The following is a 20406-nucleotide window of genomic DNA, read 5'->3' on the forward strand; positions in this document are numbered from 1 at the left end:
GTGCTACACCTAACAGCTGCTACTTTGGCACAATAGTAAAATCACAATTATTATCACAGGGAATTTCCACTTTTGCTGCTTAAATCCAAAGTCTCATTGGCATTATTGAGTGCACTGAAGTGCACCATATCCACCATGTCCCCATAGTTCATCTACACACTCTGATGCTAAAAGTACATGAAAACAAGCAACAGAGACACAATTTCATGTACCATCAGAGTGGACATTTCTGGGAGAAGCTTCTCACTGACTGTAAAGTCTTCAGACAAAGATGTGAGTGTCAGCACAGTTCTGCTGTACTTGCTATACAAATACAAAAGTGCTTCATTTGTCTGCATTTGTGCAGCATCAGCGATAGTGCTCCTGTGGTTCCAACACACCAGGTAAGGTTAACCAACAGCTGTAACCAGAGTACTTAGATTATTAAAAGGGCCAATGAACCATAAATGCACTCTTTATTCAAAGTTCTCTTACAGGAAAATATGCCACATTTCCTTGTTGTTGTTGTCCCTTGTATGAAAAGCGACAAACAGGTTTGACACTCCAACAAATGACTCACCCATGATGAGAAAGCATTTGGGTTTGTTCCAGTTTTTACCAAGTGTTTATGAAAGCCCATTAAGCCTCTTGGAAAATGTTGTGTCATGTGAAATGTTTATATCAGCCTATAGGATCGAATCAAAATTAATTGATTCAACTGAATCAATGTGAACTACAGTATGTCATAACTGAATTATTCAATTAGGCAGTTTTTCACAATTTTGGACTTTCGCTCATAAGAAGTAGAGTATATTAACATGGGCTGCTCAGTCGTAACACACAGTTACTACAGAACAATCAGGATAAAAATGTCATTGATCATTTGAAAGCAAAATGTAAACTACTTCACAGCAAACAAGTACAGAATAAAAGCTCAGCAATGACAGCAAAGATTTTTTCACTCGATTTCCAACATGCTTCTATTGTGTCCAACTGTGTCTTTGTTTGAGTCTTAATGCTGCTGTTTTATTTCACTAAGGCTGTTGATTCACTGGTTTTGAGTTAACATTAAGTGTGTTAATGTGGTTAATGGCTGCTCCAAGTGTCCATCCAGCTGCTCTGAGCGTAGCATTGAATCATTCCCACTCCCTCGTCTTCATCACTGGATGCTGCCACATCTTCCCCCTCTAAGCTATTCATTCCAGCACTGTCCCCCCTCAGTCGAGATATCTCATCTTCTTCTTTGTTCTGAGTGTGGCAGCGACTGCAGACCCTCAGTCTCTTAGTGGGATGAATGTGGTTAATCACTGCTCGCTGTTTGGAGCATGAATTGCACACCAGAAAGCCACATTTTCTGCAATGGTGTCGACGTTTGGTTGTTGTGAACTTGTTGAAGCAGCGCATGCATCTGAAGGAGGCCCGGTCTGGGATCCAGGTAACAGCAAAGCTGGAACCACGTTGGCAGCTGCCGTCCTGCAGCAGGCCTGACCGGCACTCTTTGATGTGCTCAATCCAGGCCTGCTTCTCCTCGTGTGAAGGCGCGGACACAAAAAACGACTTGCGCGGCGTACGGATCAGCCATTGGTTCCTCACATCCAGACTGTCCTCCATGTCCTCCAGCTCAATGTCCTCTGAAATGACAGAGAAGATGACATACTGATTATGTAATATGGACTGTCAAAATGCTTGTCCACCAAGAAATCAGAGTTTGGCAGTTATGGCTCACAGTGAACTGAGCTTACTGTAATATAAATCATCAAATACGTTCTGAGCTTCTCTTCAGACATTCAGCAGGACTAATAATTTTGCTTTTTGGCTGAGGGTAGAAACTTCCGTAGCTGAATCAGTGTAATGGGAGTGCAACTAATTCCATGTTTTTCAAAAAACACATTTAACAGAAAGAAAAATCTGTTTTTGTTCTACAGATAAAAAAAAAATGTTTAACTGGGAGAAGTTTCGGTCATCTGTGGACATTTTTAGAGGTGGTTTAGAATATTTTTTATTTTACTGCTCTTCTATTTAATTGGATTAATAGCCATAAGATGTATTAGATCATGTGAATTATGCAAAGTTTTAAAAAAGACAACACCAAAGCAGTGACAAATGCATGTATTAGCAGGGAAGCTGCTCACCTAGAGGGATTATCTTCTGGTTTTTGTGAAAGCGGCCGTTCAGAATGACGCTGCCGTACACAAGAACATCGTTGAAGAGGAAGAAATCCTTAGGCTGGGGTTTCCGACGACCCTGCTTCATCAGACGGCCCTGTCCCATCAGAATCCGACCTGATTTGGACAAGGACCTCCCTGATGCACCGAATGAATTCTCCACTGCTTTGATACGCTCATCATTTTCTTTATCGAATGTTATCTGATCCATAATGTTGTCCTGTATCCACGCTCACACTGGGATCAAAAATGAACAAAGTGCCAGCTGCAGCAGGCTGAGCCTTTAAAAAGCCTTTTTGTGTGTGTGATGATGCAGTGAGGGACTTTCCAAGAATAGACTGAAGGAAAACATGTTGTACAGGAAATAAAAGAGACGCTGAGGTGGAGCATATTGAAGGAAATGATGAATTTTACTTTAATAGGTGTATTTATGTTTTAAAAGCTTAAGATTACTTTGGAAATTCAGAGTAAATAATAACATGATACCAGAGATGAGAAGTTAAAGTATATCGATTTAAGTAATATTCTGAGTTTTGGCCTATTGTCCTTCACTTGACTATTGACATTGTTTTTATTTTCATACGTCCATTGAAAAGGTTGTTTTCATTTTGCAGATACAGGCCCTGGTTTAATTGTTAGAAAAGGAATTTACATACAAAGCACATGGCCAGTTTGAAAATAAATCATAAAGAAAATAAAAAGTCACTGTTGTCGAATAAACAACCAATAATTTCTAAAAGACTGAAAATTAGCTACGCTCAGTGAATTACAACATTAAAGTGATGACTGTGATATCACTGCTTCAATAATAAGAAGGCTAAAACTGTCAGCTGAACACAACATGACAGTACTGTGAGTCTGGCTGAGCAGTTCAACCAGCAGCTGGAAAAGAAAGCCCCAAACCTCAGCATACCGTGTTCCTCACCACGTTTCTGCATGTGCAGGTTCACCGATCAATCAGTAAACAAATACCAACTATGTGAACCAGCCAGAAACAAACAACATGCCTGCAGTCACTGCGGTCACATTTCTTGGACACCAGTGATACTGTTAACGGTAACACAGTCGGGAAAACACAAAGTGAATTCAAAGGGGAACGTAGGCGGAACAGATGTACCAGTTCAGTGCATTGGCAGCGCTGTCAATGGCAGCACATGTTCAAAACCTATCTTAGTATAAAGACTGGAAACCAGCCAGACACCCAAAAACTCATTGATTAACACACCGAGTGACTGAAGTGTGGAGGCTCGAGGATGTTACTGCTGCCATCCAGGAAATAATCTGGTACAAACCGTTTGATCAACCGGTCATCAATTTTTCTTCCTTTCTTTCTTTCTTTCTCGTTATTCACACACAAAGTCTCAGTCTCTTCCTTCTTCTAGGAAGACATGATACAACTGTTTTCGTAGACTCAGCAGTCATTTTACAGGAATCATAGAGGAGGCTTCTTTATTTTGGTGTAAAATTAGTGGATTGTCCCTTTAGCTCAACATGACTGAACCATACAGAGCTCTCAGGTGAAGCATGTGAGACTGGAGTTTTATATCCAGAGGTAAAAGTATTTTGTCAATGTTGCTCAGCAGAAAAGACCTTAATGAACACAAAGATGTAACTGCACCTAAAGAGAAAAGTGTTTGCTCTGTGTAATAAACTCACGTCCATATGAAACATTTCACTTGTTTATTTGTCACGAACCAGTTTGATCTTTTGGTCATTTTGTTGGATGTTCCTGTGAAGGTAGTGACTTGATGCCATGGTGATGCTGCTAAAAATAATAATAATAATAATAATCCATAATAATCCATAGATGTGTCAATTAAAATGATTTTATTTCATTTTAATGGACGAATATATGAAGACTTAATACTAAAAATGGTGTGTTCAGTTTATCATTAAGTCTCACTGAAATGTTTTATCAACTGATCTGTTTTATGGTACTTTACATTGTTTGTTACTCTGTTTAACATCCCATATAGCAAAGTTTATTACCATCAATATCTGTCTTATCATATTGGTGCATATGGACTGAAATAAAGGTTGTGTCATTGGCAGAGAAGGACACGAAGACATTGATAATGGTTTTAAGGTTTTGTTGCACACTTGGACACAAAGAGGGACTTCCAGGCGTACATGAGTTCTAAGGAATCTCTTTACTCCTTCGCTCACAGTAAAATACAGCAACAGATGCATGTGAGTGCAGCGTTTCTGTATGCTGCAGTCTGCTCAGGTACACTGAGGGGATGCAAGCACACTCCCATGTTGTGACCCAAAGGACCCCTGAGCTGCCCACGAAGCACCAGTGTGAGCATCACTCCATTTAACCTTGCTTACCTCGCCCAAATAATCTAGCTGTGAGTTCAAATACACATACTACATCCCAGTGAGCATAATAACAACACAAACAAATAAACACAAGGATGGGGGGTGTCTCGTGTCCATCAATGTCCAAAACATGTTGCATATCGCTATGGTCCCCACAGTTTTTACCTTAAAAGGCAATAACCTAACATTCTATGACTGTGCTTTGAATTAGAATGGAATCACAGAATGGAATATTTTATAGAACATTACTGAGCAGAATTTGGCTCAGTTCACCTGCAGCCTTCGCCGTGTGAGCTACACATTTAGTGGGACCAAACAATAATCCAAACCGGAGCAAGAGTTTGAAGCCAGTGAACTGAACCATCAGTGAATACAAAACATCTTAAGTAAGTAGTTAGACAGTTAGCTTTTGAACTAATCCTTACTGTCATTCTGTTATATGCAGGAACAGATAAATCTAACACTTAAGGCCAGCTGGGTGCTCTTGGCTCTCAGATAACTGGCACAGATAACATGATGAGTGATTTATGCTTCTTTTAGTTATTCAAAGATTTTCTAAGTAAACTCTGAATGTGTAAAGAAACGTGTAACTTGTAAGCAGAGCAACAGGACTTTGGTAAAGTTAGGCTGTTGAATGCCTGTAGAGGAGTACAAAAGTACAATTTATGCCACTGAAATGTGGTGGAATAAAAAGATAAAGTAGCATAAAATGGAAATAATCAAGTAGCTCAAGTACTTACTGTAAGAGCACTTGGTATTGTCAAAAGTAAAAGTACTCTTATGAATGTACTGAGGAGGAGTTAAATCCTTAACATCACAGCTTCTTAATCCATCATTTTGTATGTTAACTTTTTATCTGATAATAAACTGCAGCAGTCACATAAATATAGTGAATCATACAATAAACACCTCAATGAGTATAATATGACATATAATATATGTTAGTCCACGTAAAAAAGTGTCTCTTCCTATCAACGTGTGTGACAGGAGTCCAGTACCCAACAGGGACAACAAACAGCACACAAACCAGTCAGCAAAATGGATCTGTTACCTGAGCAGGTTGACAGCACCATGACAGATAACGACTGGGAAGACTTGCTGTCTATTCTCAAGTCGACTGGAGTAGATTTAGTGGATGAAGCGCCGAATACTCTACCACCATCTACTTCACCCCAACCTTCAACTTCACATGCTCCTGTCAATGCTGAGACGGAGCTCCAGGAGGCTGACTGTGGTGTAGCAGACAATACCTGGGAAGACTTGCTGTCTATTCTCAAGTCTGCTGGAGTTGATTTAGTGGATGAAGCACCTCACACTCCACCTTCAACTTCACCTCCTCCTGTCAATGCTGAGAAGAGGCACAATACCTACCCTCAACACCCACCCTCAGCACAACAATCATCCTCCAAAATGGATCCTCAAGAGTCTGACAATAACGTTGCAGATCAGATCTGGGGAGAGTTGCACTCCATTCTCAAGTCGGATGGATTTGATCTTCTGGATGACGCACCCGACCTGCTGCCTCTTTCACCTTCATTTTCACCTTCACCTCCTCCTCCTGTCCATGCTGAGCTGGAGGAGGGAGGATATGGTGGCTGTAGCTCCCTGGGAGCAGCTCCTCAGAGGGTCGAGCAGCAAAGTCAATTGTTGACAGCTCCCCCCATGAACTATGCACCACGTCAAGAAGACATGCAGCCAGGTCACCTGCACAGTCAGGCAGGTGCTTCCAGCCAGGGACAGGTAGGATACTCAGCATAGGCCAGGCACAGGTATCATTAGGAGTCTATGAGTACCTGTACTGATAAACATGCTATCAGTGTTGGATGTTTTATGTCAAAATGAAGCAAGAAACAAATCTGAATGTGAAATCACTTTGTTGTCCCTTCACATGCGTTGAATGTGATTCATTGTAAAACACGACTGTGTGGCTATTTTGATAACTGATTCATCTTTTCATTTATTTTCTTCTGGCAAATTTGCTTTTGTGTTGACAACCAAATAACTTTGGGATTTGAGGTGACCGCAGCTTTTTGCTCTGTGGTCACCTGACCTTCACATGACGACACACTCCTGACCTCTGTGACCTTCAACAGAAACATATCGTAGCTCTATACCTCAGTGCCGTAGTTCCTCCAGATGTGTCTGACAGCAGCTCATTCAAAGTTATTAGAATTTATGAGGAGGGAACATCCTGACACCTAGGGGACAGATGATGCCACTGCAGCATGTCAAATCACCTGTTCTGTGTCTGTTTGTGTCTCCAGCAACACAGCATACCAGTGACGGGGTTCCTTGAAGGCAACCAGAGCCTGCGTTATGTAGGACTGTGGTAAGTAACACACACATGAGTGAAAACATGAGTGAACACAGCTACTGAGTTTCAGTTTTAGTCGTCACACACACTCGACCTACCACCTGAAGTGTGTATCTGTCTCTGTTTATGTGTGTAGGAATGGACAGCCGCTGTATGAGATTTGTGCTCCTGCTGTCTTTGCTGCTCCTCCAGCAGACGCGTCCAAATCAAAGTAAGTTTGCCCTGGACAGTTTTGGTCACGAATGTAATTTTCATAATTCTCATGAGTTGTGATTGTGGTCAACATGAATAAGTCAGACACAAAATCAAATTAGGATCTTCTTTTATTTAGTTTCAATCAGCTGTTTGATTTCAGGTGTCTGTTGTTTGTCCACTGATGTTCTGCATGAATATGATTATAATCAGTGTCTCTTAATGTGTTTTAGTGGACAGTACAGCAGAGACAAGGTTCAATCTTACACACATCTTGTGTTTCCACTCTTGTAACATCACCTCCTCTCTCTCTGTTTTTGTCCAATAGAAAGAGAAAGCGTCAAAACCAGCAGGAGGGCGGTCAGTATATAAAGAAGCCCCCAAACGCCTTCATGCTGTTCCTGAATGAGCAAAGGCCACACGTTGAGGCCGAAATCAGAAGCCGAGGGAATGCGGCTGTAAACACGGTCCTGGGACAGAAGGTAAGTGTTTTGGTTCTGTACGTTTGAGACACTCAGTGTCTCACACCTCTAACTCCAAATCTGATATTTAGCTTTTCATTTACTGTTTTATGATCAGAGAACAAACTGAACTCTAAAGGATTTTGCAGCATTGTGTGATTGAAATGTCCTGCGCGCATATGTGTGTGTGTGTGTGTGTGTGTGTGTGTACATGCTATCTAACGTCTTGTTGTTGTCCGCCCACAGTGGAAGTCACTGTCACAGGAACAGCAGGCCACATATTACGAACAGGCCGACAGAGAAAGACGGCTCCACGCCCAGCAGCACCCGGACTGGTCGTCCAGTCACAACTATGTAAGTACACCCTGCTCACACACAGCTCACGACACACACACTACACAAGAGCTGACGACACACACTCACTGCAAAGAGTTTTTCTCAGCTGATGTCAAATGCAAAGTGTGTCGCGTTTGTTTTTGTGCAGGGCAAAAAGAGGAAGAGAGAAAGAAGAAGGAAGCCCACCTGTGCTGAAGGTAAGAGCATATTTCTGTGAATCACAGCGTGTTTTCATGTGAAATGTCATGAAAACTAGATGATGTGTGGACTTTTAAGGATTAATTCTGCATTTTGGAAAGCTATTGACCGTTTAACATCGATACAAGAGACTGAGGAGCAGAAACCAACTCACTCACACTTTGAAGATATGAAGTTCAGTGTTGGTCTACATTTTAGTAGATTTAATATAAACGACACAAACAGCTTCCCTGCAGTGAACGACGACACTGACATAAAGTCTTTAACTGAAGACTGAACTGACGATTTTTACAAAGCTAATAAGAAATCAGAATCATCAACACAAACTGTGACTTTTTCAAATTAAATATCATTTGATTCAGTGTTGGTATTAAAATGTTGTTTAACGCAGGTTTCAGAAACACCATCTTGTTTTGAAAGATTTAGAAAACTGATCTGTGTTTCTGTCTGATTGTGTTGCTGCATCTGCATCCAAACCTGAAGATGAAACACAGCAGGCCAAGAAAGTGTGTGTGACTCCAGTGCAGACAGCAGTGACGGAGGCCTTCGTCCCACAGACAGATGTGTTCGAGCCTCACGCACACGCAGATGTGTTCGAGCCTCACAGACACACAGATGTGTTCGGGCCTCACAGACACACAGATGTGTTCGAGCCTCACGCATACGCAGGTGTGCTCGAGCCTCACACACAAACAGGTGTGTTCGAGCCTCACGTACACACAGATGTGTTCGCGCCTCACAGACACACAGATGTGTCCGAGCCTCACAGACACACAGATGTGTTCGAGCTTCACGCATACGCAGGTGTGCTCGAGCCTCACACACAAACAGGTGTGTTCGAGCCTCACGTACACACAGATGTGTTCGCGCCTCACGTACACACAGATGTGTTAGAGCCCAGCATTCAGTATGTGACGTTGTCCCTGCCTCCTGACTGGATGTTCCAGCAACAGCTTCCAGTTCATTCGCCTCCACCAACTCACACACAGACGTCTATCAGCCAGTCACAGACAAGCTACCCAGCCAATGACGGAGCAGCTCGATCCCCTTCCAATCACTGCACAGCCTCAGCTGCACATGGACAGACTCAGTGTCCTCCGTAGCTTCTTTATTATTATTATTTACTTTTTTTTTTTGCAATTTTGCGGAATCTGATCAATAAAATGTAGTAACCTAATTAATGATGATGTATTATCATTGGCTAAGATGAGACCTTAGTGAGCCTCAGGGTGTGAACTGATAAGCAACACTGCAGTATACAAAGCAGTGACAATAAGCCCCACCTTCAGCAGCTGAAACATTAATGTGATCATGACATTAAGGCTCATTCTGCATAATGTGCATTTTGGCTTTGATGTCTTTAGTAGATTTGGATTTCTGATGGAGATGGACTGATGGAGGTCTGACCTGTGAAGACAAATACACTCAGTTTGGCTAGTTTGGTTACCTTCATATGATGTGGTCATAATGTGGTCCAACTTCTGCCTGCTGGCTGAATACATATTAATTTTTGCTCAGACTGTACCCCAGTCAAGATAAGTCAAGATAAACAGCATAAGCTCCACGTTCCCTCACTATTGTTGGAGACATGTCAGAAAACTTCACTGCGGTAGCCTGCCTCAACCGGCAGGGGGCGCTATGAGTATATGTGTAACCCTCTTCAAACAAGCCCAGTTGGCCCCAGAAAAGGCACATGTGAGCTGTGTCAGCTGAAACAGATAACCAGCTGAAAGTAATGGATTCTCTTTCTTCTTTGTCTAATTCTGTTTAGCACCAACATCTGTTGAACACTGAGAGAGCACAGGCCATACTGGTTTATGTTTTGAAACATTTATCTTCATGGATAAGAAGGAACCAGCCCAAGGCCAGATTTCTATATAAACACCGTGCAATGCAAGTTACTTCATAAGGAAACTTATTCCCCAACAATAAATAATTTCTTATTAAATTATATAACAGAAAATACATATTTAATAGAATCCAACTCCACCTTTGAAATAATTTGAAATAATAATAATTTGTGTCCCTGTATATAAATTAAACTTTTGGGACTTTTGATGTTCGACTTACAACATTTGGAAGATAGAAAGCAGCTCAGGATGAGTCCAGCCCCATCACAGCTGTCTGACTTTTTTCTCAGACATAATAGTCCCAGTTAAAACTGAATCAAAGATATTAAATGTTTTCTGTACCATTAAGTTTATTATCACAGGGAATTTCCACTTTTGCTGCTTAAATGCAAAGTCTCGTTGGCATTATTGAGTGCACTGAAGTGCACCATATCCACCATGTCCCCATAGTTTTTGAAAACAAAACACAGCAACAGAGACACAATTTCATGTACCATCAGAGTGGACATTTCTGGGAGAAGCTTCTCACTGACTGTAAAGCCTTCAGACAAAGATGTGAGTGTCAGCACAGTTCTGCTGTACTTGCTATACAAATACAAAAGTGCTTCATTCGTCTGCATTTGTGCAGCATCAGCGATAGTGCTCCTGTGGTTCCAACACAGCAGGTAAGGTTAACCAACAGCTGTAAATGCACTCTGTATTCAAAGTTCTCTGACAGGAAAATATGCCACATTTCCTTGTTGTTGTTGTCCCTTGTATGAAAAGCGACAAACAGGTTTGACACTCCAACAAATGACTCACCCATGATGAGAAAGCATTTGGGTTTGTTCCAGTTTTTACCAAGTGTTTATGAAAGCCCATTAAGCCTCTTGGAAAATGTCGTGTCATGTGAAATGTTTATATCAGCCTATTGGATCGAATCAAAATCAGAAACAGCAATTGAGGGCAGTTCAAAATGAACTGGTGTTTGCTGTTATGGACTTTTTTATCCTGAGGTACATAACAAGGAAGATGTAGAAATCTCATTTTCTTCTGCTGACTTCATCTTAAACAGACAACCTCACACATTTTTATTGTCAAACAACCCACACCCTCCTTGTTTGTACTGGCAAAGCCTCCGTCAACAGAAACCACCTAAACATCTGCCGATCCCTCTGCTCACACACCAACAGGCTGCCAGTCCGAAGTAGACAAAAACACACTTTGTCACATTTAAAAGGTCACAGGAAAGACCCAGCTGTTCACAACATCGTAGCCATTTTGCTGTCCTCCATGTTTACTGTCCAGTTGCTGACTGCTCTCATCTCTGTGGGCCTCTTGGTTTGGTAACCCGTACATGAACGACCTGCCTGTAAGCATTTAAAGTCCATGTAAGGCAAATTCCAAGAAGTTTTGATTGATCCCAATACTTCTGTCTATATATTGTGCCTTTAATGGATTACAACACCAGGTTATGCAAGCAGTCTCAGTTGGCTGTTACTGTTATTATTATTGTCATAATTGGACTCCTGTTCATTCATAACTATACTGATACTGTATGTAAAGTCAGTCCTCAAGATCATATGAATTTAAACAGTTTTATTTTTGTGCACAACAGGACAAGTTTAAATCAGATACATCTCCAAGCAACTGCAGATCTACATCTCTTAATGATTAATATTTCTGACAATAACTGACAAATTCTCAAAGTCTCATCTTTAACAAAACTGTTAAACACAGCAGAAGTTGAGTTTCTTAGCAGATCTTGAAGGAGGTGAGTTTAAAGTCCCCTTGGATTCTGATGTAGTTGATAACATCCATGCTATCGCGGTTGGGAAACTGGACTTCCTGTCCATCGGGAAGCTCGACTTCAAACACATCTCCAGCCAACTTCAACATAATCTAAAATAGAAAAGATAATAAAGTAAAATATTCAGTAAACTATTGTTTTTATTAATAGAAAATCTCTGAAGCTCTTGCCAAACCTCTCCAGGGAGAGGTGGGGAATATGTTTCTTGTGATTCGGCTGAACAGCTAGACCTTCCAAACCTTACTGCAACAGAATACACACATCTTCACTCGTTTCAGGCAGATCCCCTCACCTTGACGTCTGTGCCCCTCTGTAAGGGGTTGTGAATTTCCCGTTTCTCTTCACCCCAACAACCGGCGGTTTTGGAGTTGCAAACAAGAACAGATCCGTCAGTGTCATCATGGAAACGAGGGTTAAAGTGCAGCGCCAGGTCGTCTTGGTCACAGCCGAGGTCGATCTGGAATCTGAGTGAATCCGAGATTATACAGCAAATGTACAGTAGTCTTAATATTGAGATGCTTGCAGAGCTTAGAACAACTCAAAGGTTAAGTTTGTCACTGCAGCAGGTAACCAGAATACATCTGCACCGATATCACAATAATGTTTTATTCAACTGAGAAATAATGTAATGGATTCGTTTAGCTTACCTCTCAGCATCATGCAGAATTAACCCCTTCACTTTCAGCTGATCTCCAGCTCTCAGACTTGCATTCTTCATCTCAAGATACTGAGAAATACAGATTCGTTCAAAAATAAAAGGTTACTTTTAGCCATGATGGCAGTAGACTTGTGAACAGGCAAAGATTGGTATTTGTCAGCCATTTCTATTCACCAAATTACAGAGTGTAAATCTGTACTTTGTTTGTGTGCAGTGACGGAGTAACAGAAAGCAGTTTAACATACCATGCTCATTTTGGGTTCTGGTGTTGGTGAAACGTCCTGCAGCTGATGGGAGATATCAGAAGATGGTCTTAGCACACAGGCACAGTCAAAATGGAAGTAGCTTGACCGTGATGTTTCACCTGATTTATGATGTAAAGAACAAAAGACTTCCAACAGTTACAATGTGACCCATTCATCATCAGGTCAATCAAGTAGCCCATTCAATGCAGATGTGCCGCTGTGTTTAATCACTGCTGTTGAACTAACAGGTATCAGTTGGCTCCTTGATCACAGAACAGACTGTGAATAACAGCTGTGACAGTGGCACTGTGAAGCAATTGAAATATACTGTATATTATTCAGTCCCTACTCCAATCAAAGGCTTACATAGTCTCTTATAGATGATAACTACAGTAATTAGAATCTTTACTGCCCCTCAGAGGTCACAGTCAGGGACTGCAACATATTAAATCCATCAAATCAGCATTAATGTCGGCATTATTGCATATCATTACATCCTCGGATTTAAAATACAGAGACTAAACTATCAATCAGAAATGAAAGTAGAATTCAACCATTATTTTTACTGTTTAATCATTGGTAGTGTGAATAGTACAGACAATCATACGGATTATCTGCACTGATGGAGACTCTGTTATCTGTCATTGAAAAGACATGTACTAAATGCATTCAACAAAAGCCTTCAACGTATTTATAAATTCGTGCTGCCTACCAGTGGCCACAGTGAGAAACTGCAACACATGACATTTGTCGAACTGCGTCAATGCAGGAAACATGCACTTCTAATTGAGTAATGTTACAGTAAACAAATTGAAGCAAGTCGAATATAATATATAATGTATATATACCAGAGAGCAATCGTTTCTCATTGCGTCTGTTTGGGCACTTTATTTTGAAAGTCGTTTGAATTCGTTTTGTATTGTCATGTCTGCATTTATGCGACTTTTATCAGTTTAACATATATTACAGTTCCATGCCGTGTCCACCTTATTTATTAAAAGACAGAGCTTTTTGTAATCAACAGTGTTTACTGCCCTCTAGTGTTCACTGTCTAGAACTGTGATACATTAAAATAAGCACCAATGGCCGCGGTGACTCATGGAGTCTGCTGAAGGTAGACACGAGCTATTTAGTCTCACTGACAGAGCTCAAGTTACTTGGTGTCACTGCCGTGAGAATATTAGCACTGCTGGAAAAGCTTAACAGCAGTGACAGTCGTGGTTTGACTACTGTCGTGGGTAACGATTCCCTACGGTGTAGTTTGATTTAAACGTGATTATTCTATGATAATGTCGGTTATTTGATTTGATAGCGTCACTTGAGTCATTTTAATCTGAAAGTATTCACGGAAATTGGCACAGTGGTACATGTTTACATTATCGATAACTTGATGAATTTAGTGAGAATTAGATTCCGAAAATGCTGAAAGCTTATATTGGTGGATAACAGGGTCAACATCAATACAAATTGTCAGTATAAACAAAGCTACTGCTCTCACGGAAGAAATAGGAGTTAGATGATTTAACTGTAACCTAGGCAAGGCAACGTCTCGGTCTCAACGACAACTTCCGCTTTGCCGGAAGTGACGATAAAGTAAACAGATGAGCTGTCAGTGGATCCTGAAATTAAGATAATTGCTTATAAAGGACATTTGTATGAGGAACTACTGCATTTTTAATAAAGGTAAATCGTTTACGGTGTAATAACGTTTTTTAGCCAGTGATATTTGCTTTTCCTCTTGCCAATATCCTACAGTAGCCAGCAGCTAATCAGCCTGCGTTAGCAAGCAGTTTTCTTGCTGTTGACTTTGCTCACTGCAAAAAAACACAATGAAATACTATAAAATATGAACAATTGTTATTACCGAAGAGGTCGATGAATTTAGTCTGACTGTTAGACGTGGACGTATTTAAGTGGCTAACATCGGCTAAATAGCTACCAGCTGTTTGTCCATCAGCTGCTGCAGCTAGCGTCTTCTCACTCGTAGCTGCAGAGCTTTGAAATAAATGAGATCAGGCAAACGAAGCTGCAGGGCTCATCAGTTCTGTTCTGAGTTTCAGTCACTTTTATTTTATTTACTTCACTGAGCTGCTTAAATTGTTAGAAAACCGTGTTTTTCGTCATAATCACCACAGTCACGCCAAGTTTAACGTAACGGGTTTTGTTATAATCACTTACAGGTTTTACAGGAATAGGAGTCCTCCAATGTTCACAGACATGGACTATGACCTAGAGGAGGACAAACTGTGAGCTACAATTATCTTTTTCCTTCTTTGATGTGTTTCAGAGTGTTCATCAGTATGGAAATTTTTAACCCTTCTGTTTATTCATGGGCCCTCATATTCTCCAGCTAATGATGTGACCCTAAGTCCTGATATGAACTTTGTACTCATTGCTCTCACTTGAACTAATTGCTTGTAAATTTCAAGTGCTTTATGCCATAATGCTGTCCATCATAGAACTGTTCAAAGACAGGGTCAGTTAAATGCTGCAGATCTCAGTGAACTGTGTTTTCTCCTCCTCAGAGGGATACCAACAGTACCTGGTACTGTGTGTCTCAAGAAAGATGGTAATAATCTTATTGGGATCAGCATTGGTGGTGGAGCACAGTACTGTCCTTGTCTCTACATTGTCCAGGTAGGTACATAACAACTGATTTTAACCCTGTGACAGCAAACTTCTGTCATGTTTCAAGTTTTAAATCAAACCTGAGAACATATGTTAGGTCTTTGTAACATATGTAAGATTTATGCCATTGTCAAGCATGAAGTTCATACCAGGGCGATAAAGCTGTTAGTACCTTTTTAATGTGCTTTCTGTTGTCTCACAGGTGTTTGATAACACCCCAGCAGCTCTGGATGGGACTCTGGCAGCAGGCGATGAAATCACAGGCGTGAATGGGAAACCAGTGAAGGGAAAGACCAAAGTGGAAGTGGCCAAAATGATTCAAGCTGTTCAGGTATACAAATGTTGGAAATTAAATCAGTCATCTATAATTCTGAACAACAATCTCTCTTATTGTTAGACCACTGCACCCCCTACACATACATGTAAAATAAATTAACTCACTAGCCAACAGCTAATGAGAAATGAGTAATGAATTTCAAAATAATTGAAGCACACATGGACATGAATAGAAAAATGCAAGAGGAATAAAACATTACTCACATTTTTGTGACCGGCTGTGGCTGCAGATTTATCAGTGAATAGTCCAACAGTTTATTAACTATGTGTGTAGACCCACCATCAGACTGTGGAGAAAAGAGACTTAACTGGCTTGAAAAGTTCTGTTGAAGAGATCAGGACAATAGCCCGTAGCATGTGGCATAACTTCACCAATGTAGCGTGGCTGTGTTGTTTTTGGCATCCATTGTTTGCACCAAAAATTCCCTGACTTCCTGTATGGTGGATGAAAGACAGGGTGCAGTGTGGGATTTAAAGGATTAGATTGTGTTGTTGTTCATTCACTGCAAAACCACGTGCGAATGTCACCCCTCTGCACCGTGAAGCTGATAAAGTTTACACGTTATTGATTTAATTGTTAAGTTTAGAGATTTACAAAGTTAAATGAATGGAAGACAATTTTCTTTTCTAGGAATAGTCTAAACATATCTCCAGATCATTTTTGGTTGTTGATTCAACTGTGCATCTCTTTATATTTTGTCAGGGAGAAGCAACAATCCATTACAACAAACTGCAGGCAGATCCAAAACAGGGGAAGTCTCTTGATATAGGTATCTCCTCTACAAGACACATCTTCATCTTACATTACTTTGTGTGGATTTTATCCTGTCATGTTATGCATTACATTCTTACCTTGTCACAGTGTTCTTACCTTACCACCCAGTGCCGTGGTGTGCATTAAACATGTTTTGTATGTTTCAGTGCTAAAAAAAGTCAAACACCGCCTGGTAGAGAATATGAGCTCAGGCACAGCAGATGCTCTGGGACTCAGTAGAGCTATTCTATGCAATGGTGAGATTATTATTGTGAGCATTATGATAGGATTAGTTGATTTCTGTGGGTTGATATAAAGCTCTTCTCACGTGGATTCATTTTACTTTACAGATGGGCTGGTCAAAAGATTGGAAGAGCTGGAGAAAACAGCAGAGCTCTACAAAGGTGAGGAATAATGAACTCACAAAACTTAAAGATCCCCTCCACAGATAGAAATATGTTCATCAGTCTACTGTAGGACCAAAAAGAAAAACAACTTTTTGACAGCTGGGGGACTTTGAGTTTTATTGTTCACTGTGATAACTCAGAATCCACCGAAAAGACTGTTTATAGATTAACTCATTGTTATTTCTTTAGACCAAAATTTATTCCTGTGTTTGCTTTCAGGACTGATGGAGCACACAAAGAGACTGCTCCGAGCCTTTTTTGAGCTCTCCCAGACTCACAGAGGTGAGTCACTTCGACTTTGAGTATTACTAATTTGTTTGGTGCTCCTTTTTTGTTTTTTATTTTTTACACTGACTGGCAAATAAGGAAAAACACAAGACAGATCATCCTCATAGATCTCATTTTATCTCAGGCTCTGTGTCTAATATATCTGATTAGTATTTGAAAATCTGCCCTTTCAGCGTTTGGGGATGTTTTTTCTGTCATCGGGGTACGAGAGCCCCAGGCTGCTGCCAGTGAGGCTTTTGTGAAGTTTGCTGATGCTCACCGCAGCATTGAGAAATATGGTATTCAGCTGCTAAAGACCGTCAAACCTGTGAGTGCAGATTCAGATTTGACCTCGAAGCCTTTTAGATCACTCAGGCCTCAGAGACAAAAAAAAAAATGTATTTATGTTTTTTTTGTTCAGGCAACAGATTTGAAAGACTTGCATGTTTACTGTTTAACTTTTAATGTGCTGTCATCTTCTTATGAGCTTAGCATTTTGGTTTGGGTACATTTTACTGAACATCTTGAATAGAAATACAAAAGACATACTTGTTTGTTTGTTTAGACTTAATCCAACACTACTCTGCTCTGCTCTGTTGTGACTCTCATCACGACTGTCTGGTGTGTCTCATCCAACCTCCAACCAATCATATTCTGTCATGCAGATGCTTCACGATCTGAACACGTACCTTCACAAGGCCATACCAGATACAAAACTCACCATCCGCAAGTACCTGGACGTGAAGTTTGAATACCTGGTAAAACAGCACAGTTCCATCTCATGTAAATCTGTTGCCCCAGTCCACAGATGAACAGTGTGTATTTCTTGTCTTTCAGTCATACTGCCTCAAGGTGAAGGAAATGGATGATGAAGAATACAGCAGTATTGTAAGCTGTCATTTAAATTCTAATATGAGGGGTTAAATTGTTATAAAATAAACAAGATTCTTATTGTTTATTTTTGTTTTCATCTGTCAGAGGATTCTTATACTTGCATGATCAGAAGCAGTGCATAATGTGTTTCTTCCCACAGGCCATGGGAGAGCCTCTGTATCGTGTCAGCACCGGGAACTACGAGTACCGTTTGGTGCTGCGGTGTCGGCAGGAGGCTCGCGCCCGCTTCGCCAAAATGAGGAAGGACGTTCTGGAGAAGATAGAGCTGCTGGATCAGAAACACGGTCTGTTGTTGTTACTGTTGTTTTTCCTGGTACTCACTGCATCAGGTGTGTTTTTACTGAGTCACAGGTGGGAACACAGCTGATACACACATGACATGCAAAAGACGCAAACACAGTGTCCACTCTTTTAACTAAAAACATTTCATAATCTCATGTGGACTATATTTTAACATTGATTTTATCTGTAAGTCAGTGATTATCGAGATAATCTCATATTCTTACTTTGTTTCGGCCAAAATATGTTTGGTGTGATATTTTCATTATCGCACAAAGAGACTTTAATGTTTAGAATTAAATACTGCATCATCAAAATTTGCAAAAATGCAGAGAAATGTAAAGATATTAGCAGAAATCTAAAAACGTAAGACAAAAAAACCCAATTCTTCTTTCTCCCGTCTTCTTCTCCAACAGTCCAGGACATTGTGTTCCAGCTGCAGCGCTTTGTCTCAGGCATGTCCCATTACTATGACGAGTGCTACGCTGTCCTGAAGGAGGCAGATGTTTTCCCCATTGAAGTGGACCTGTCCCGCACCATGATCAACTACAGCAGCCAGTCGCTCTCCTCCTACGCTGGAGATGAGGAGGAGGAGGAGGGAGGCGGTGGAGAGGAAGGAGGAAGCAGCGCAGACAGACAAGCAGAGAACGGCTCTGAGAAGCTGATCGATGATGAGTGAGAGTGACTGTGTGTGTGTGTGTGTGTGTGTGTGTGTGTGTGTGTGTGTCTGTTGTGGAAATGAAGTCCTCTCCTCTACACATTGTAGTGCTACTGAAAGGGATATCACTATTGTCACAAGGGTAAAAAAAAAAAAAAAAAAAAAAAAAACTACTGAAACTGCTGCTACCATGCTGTATCTGTATGTCGGTGTGGTGTTTCCATCCTGGGATACTGTAAAATCAATAACTTTGTTAGTATTTTAACATAGCAAATTTTGACCGTCAAATTTCTTACTGCTTTTTGATGTGAATGACTGTGAGGGAGACGCAACATTTATTTTAATCTGAATGTTATGGAGGGGTTTAATATGCATACGTGGTGTGCCTTCTTCGCTCTTAATGAAGTATAATGGTTCTAAGGCTGTGTGTCAGTGTGCTTAATGTGGATTGTTTAAGTTATAATTTCATTTTAATTTTGTTATTTTCTTGGAACAAACTCATATTTCTAACGGATCTATTTAGCTACCCTAAATGTTATTTTGTGACAAATGGAAAATGTCATGAGAGAGGCAGTTTCTCTTCCTCTTAACAAACCACTGGTAAATGTCGCTAATGCACAAATATAGGAAATGTAAAGTGAAGGTGTTGCTGAAGAAAATGACATGACTCTGACATGATTTTTTTTTTTTCAACATGTGGGTGTTACACTCTTTTGTCCTCTGTTTATTCCTGTTTTCATCACATTTTTAGTTGTTACACAAGGAAATTTTTTAAGGTAATTTCATCTGTTTCACCCACTCATACGGTGCAATTGAAGATAAAACTTCAGACCCTCACCACTATTGCTCACTTCCCCTCAACACCATGAGTTTGCCTTTCACACTGTAGTGGTGTTTTTGTCTATGAGAAGAAAGCTAATGGACTAACACAGCCTTAGATATATGGAAACAGATAAGAAATACAAACACAGCATGTAAATAAATATGTATAAAGGGAAAAGGTGTTAAAAACTGTAAAACTGTAACCTTTCTTATCATTCCCACTTTATTTATTCTTTTTTGTGAGAATATCTAAAAGTTTAATGAGCAAGATTGATCCTATATTCTAGTGAATGTGATTACTCTCTTGTGTGACTTTTTGTTGTCTTCGGGGCATTTAAGATGATTTTGTGGATTTTTATGATTTGCTGTTGGGAACATTCACTTGGGGGCAGCGTTACATCAGATTATACTGTTCTGCAGTCAGCAATGAATGAATTATAAAAAGTTTCGTTTGTGTGTTGTTTTCTTTTTCCGAATAATTGAAATATATTGAATCAGAAAGACGTATTCTAAGTTATGTTGTTATTTACTCACACATTAGTTATCAGATAACTACAACATATCGGCCAGTTTTTTTTATTGAAATGATTATTGATATGATATGAGATATATGATATTCTTCATACGAACATTTGTACTACATATAATAGTTTCTAATAACTGAATAAAATGAGCGTTCGTTCTGCCCTGACCTTGACACAGTACAATGACTTTTAAGAGCGGTGTTTAAAATGTATAATCTATAAAAGCTGAAATTGTTCAAGTCAGCATCGAAGAGCCCCAGTGGCCTAATGGATAAGGCACTGGCCTCCTAAGCCAGGGATTGTGGGTTCGAGTCCCATCTGGGGTGAT

General features: G+C 40.3%; 4 protein-coding genes and 1 non-coding gene across 9 annotated transcripts; 3 read left to right on the forward strand and 2 right to left on the reverse strand.

The window, feature by feature from the left end:
- Window positions 1–438: 438 nt before the first annotated feature.
- Window positions 439–2458, reverse strand: LOC124073242 (pleckstrin homology domain-containing family F member 1-like). The gene is made up of 2 exons (XM_046415347.1): window positions 2112–2458; window positions 439–1610 (listed from the first exon to the last, which is right to left on the reverse strand). Exons 1-2 carry the CDS (start codon window positions 2353–2355, stop codon window positions 1066–1068), a joined length of 789 nt encoding a protein of 262 aa, XP_046271303.1. The 5' UTR covers window positions 2356–2458; the 3' UTR covers window positions 439–1065.
- A 1840-nt stretch (window positions 2459–4298) lies between these two features.
- LOC124073230 lies at window positions 4299–9881 on the forward strand. The gene is made up of 8 exons (XM_046415319.1): window positions 4299–4852; window positions 5454–6206; window positions 6731–6795; window positions 6917–6991; window positions 7301–7454; window positions 7680–7787; window positions 7918–7966; window positions 8451–9881. The coding sequence occupies exons 2-8, from the start codon at window positions 5505–5507 to the stop codon at window positions 9068–9070; spliced, it is 1773 nt and encodes a 590-aa protein (XP_046271275.1). The 5' UTR covers window positions 4299–4852; window positions 5454–5504; the 3' UTR covers window positions 9071–9881.
- A 1499-nt stretch (window positions 9882–11380) lies between these two features.
- On the reverse strand, window positions 11381–15454 carry LOC124073249 (galectin-1-like). 5 transcript variants are annotated; one of them, XM_046415359.1, is made up of 5 exons: window positions 15310–15454; window positions 12510–12551; window positions 12254–12333; window positions 11899–12070; window positions 11381–11698 (listed from the first exon to the last, which is right to left on the reverse strand). In XM_046415359.1, exons 2-5 carry the CDS (start codon window positions 12516–12518, stop codon window positions 11552–11554), a joined length of 408 nt encoding a protein of 135 aa, XP_046271315.1. In that variant the 5' UTR covers window positions 12519–12551; window positions 15310–15454; the 3' UTR covers window positions 11381–11551. The 5 variants fall into 5 exon arrangements, with proteins under 5 accessions (XP_046271315.1, XP_046271312.1, XP_046271314.1 ...); XM_046415356.1 differs by having other exon boundaries at window positions 12510–12628; window positions 15310–15447; XM_046415358.1 differs by lacking the exon at window positions 15310–15454 and adding an exon at window positions 14374–14701.
- pick1 (protein interacting with prkca 1) lies at window positions 14060–19999 on the forward strand. Its single transcript, XM_046415332.1, has 13 exons — window positions 14060–14192; window positions 14690–14755; window positions 15035–15146; window positions 15340–15468; window positions 16177–16243; window positions 16395–16484; window positions 16578–16631; window positions 16854–16916; window positions 17096–17229; window positions 17567–17659; window positions 17739–17789; window positions 17935–18079; window positions 18491–19999. The coding sequence occupies exons 2-13, from the start codon at window positions 14715–14717 to the stop codon at window positions 18751–18753; spliced, it is 1242 nt and encodes a 413-aa protein (XP_046271288.1). The 5' UTR covers window positions 14060–14192; window positions 14690–14714; the 3' UTR covers window positions 18754–19999.
- Window positions 20000–20331: 332 nt separating this feature from the next.
- trnar-ccu lies at window positions 20332–20404 on the forward strand. The gene has a single exon. It is a non-coding gene; the product is annotated as a tRNA-Arg (tRNA).
- Window positions 20405–20406: the final 2 nt, after the last annotated feature.

This window comes from Scatophagus argus, chromosome 16 (genome assembly GCF_020382885.2).
Source record: "Scatophagus argus isolate fScaArg1 chromosome 16, fScaArg1.pri, whole genome shotgun sequence".
NCBI lineage: Eukaryota > Metazoa > Chordata > Actinopteri > Scatophagidae > Scatophagus > Scatophagus argus.

Bases quoted from the DNA above. Each gene is read 5' to 3' on its own strand.
- pick1 (XM_046415332.1), top strand. From the start codon at position 14,715: ATGTTCACAGACATGGACTATGACCTAGAGGAGGACAAACT. The intron at 15,147-15,339 runs GTAGGTACATAA...GTTGTCTCACAG, and splicing joins CTTGTCTCTACATTGTCCAG to GTGTTTGATAACACCCCAGC. The intron at 18,080-18,490 runs GTCTGTTGTTGT...CTTCTCCAACAG, and splicing joins GCTGCTGGATCAGAAACACG to TCCAGGACATTGTGTTCCAG.
- LOC124073242 (XM_046415347.1), bottom strand. From the start codon at position 2,355: ATGGATCAGATAACATTCGATAAAGAAAATGATGAGCGTATCAAAGCA. The intron at 1,611-2,111 runs GTGAGCAGCTTC...CTGTCATTTCAG, and splicing joins CCAGAAGATAATCCCTCTAG to AGGACATTGAGCTGGAGGAC.
- LOC124073249 (XM_046415359.1), bottom strand. The intron at 12,071-12,253 runs GTAAGCTAAACG...GGATTCACTCAG, and splicing joins ATTCTGCATGATGCTGAGAG to ATTCCAGATCGACCTCGGCT. The intron at 11,699-11,898 runs GTGAGGGGATCT...TTTCTATTTTAG, and splicing joins AGAGGGGCACAGACGTCAAG to ATTATGTTGAAGTTGGCTGG.
- LOC124073230 (XM_046415319.1), top strand. From the start codon at position 5,505: ATGGATCTGTTACCTGAGCAGGTTGACAGCACCATGACAGATAACGAC. The intron at 6,992-7,300 runs GTAAGTTTGCCC...TTTGTCCAATAG, and splicing joins GCAGACGCGTCCAAATCAAA to AAAGAGAAAGCGTCAAAACC. The intron at 7,788-7,917 runs GTAAGTACACCC...GTTTTTGTGCAG, and splicing joins GGTCGTCCAGTCACAACTAT to GGCAAAAAGAGGAAGAGAGA.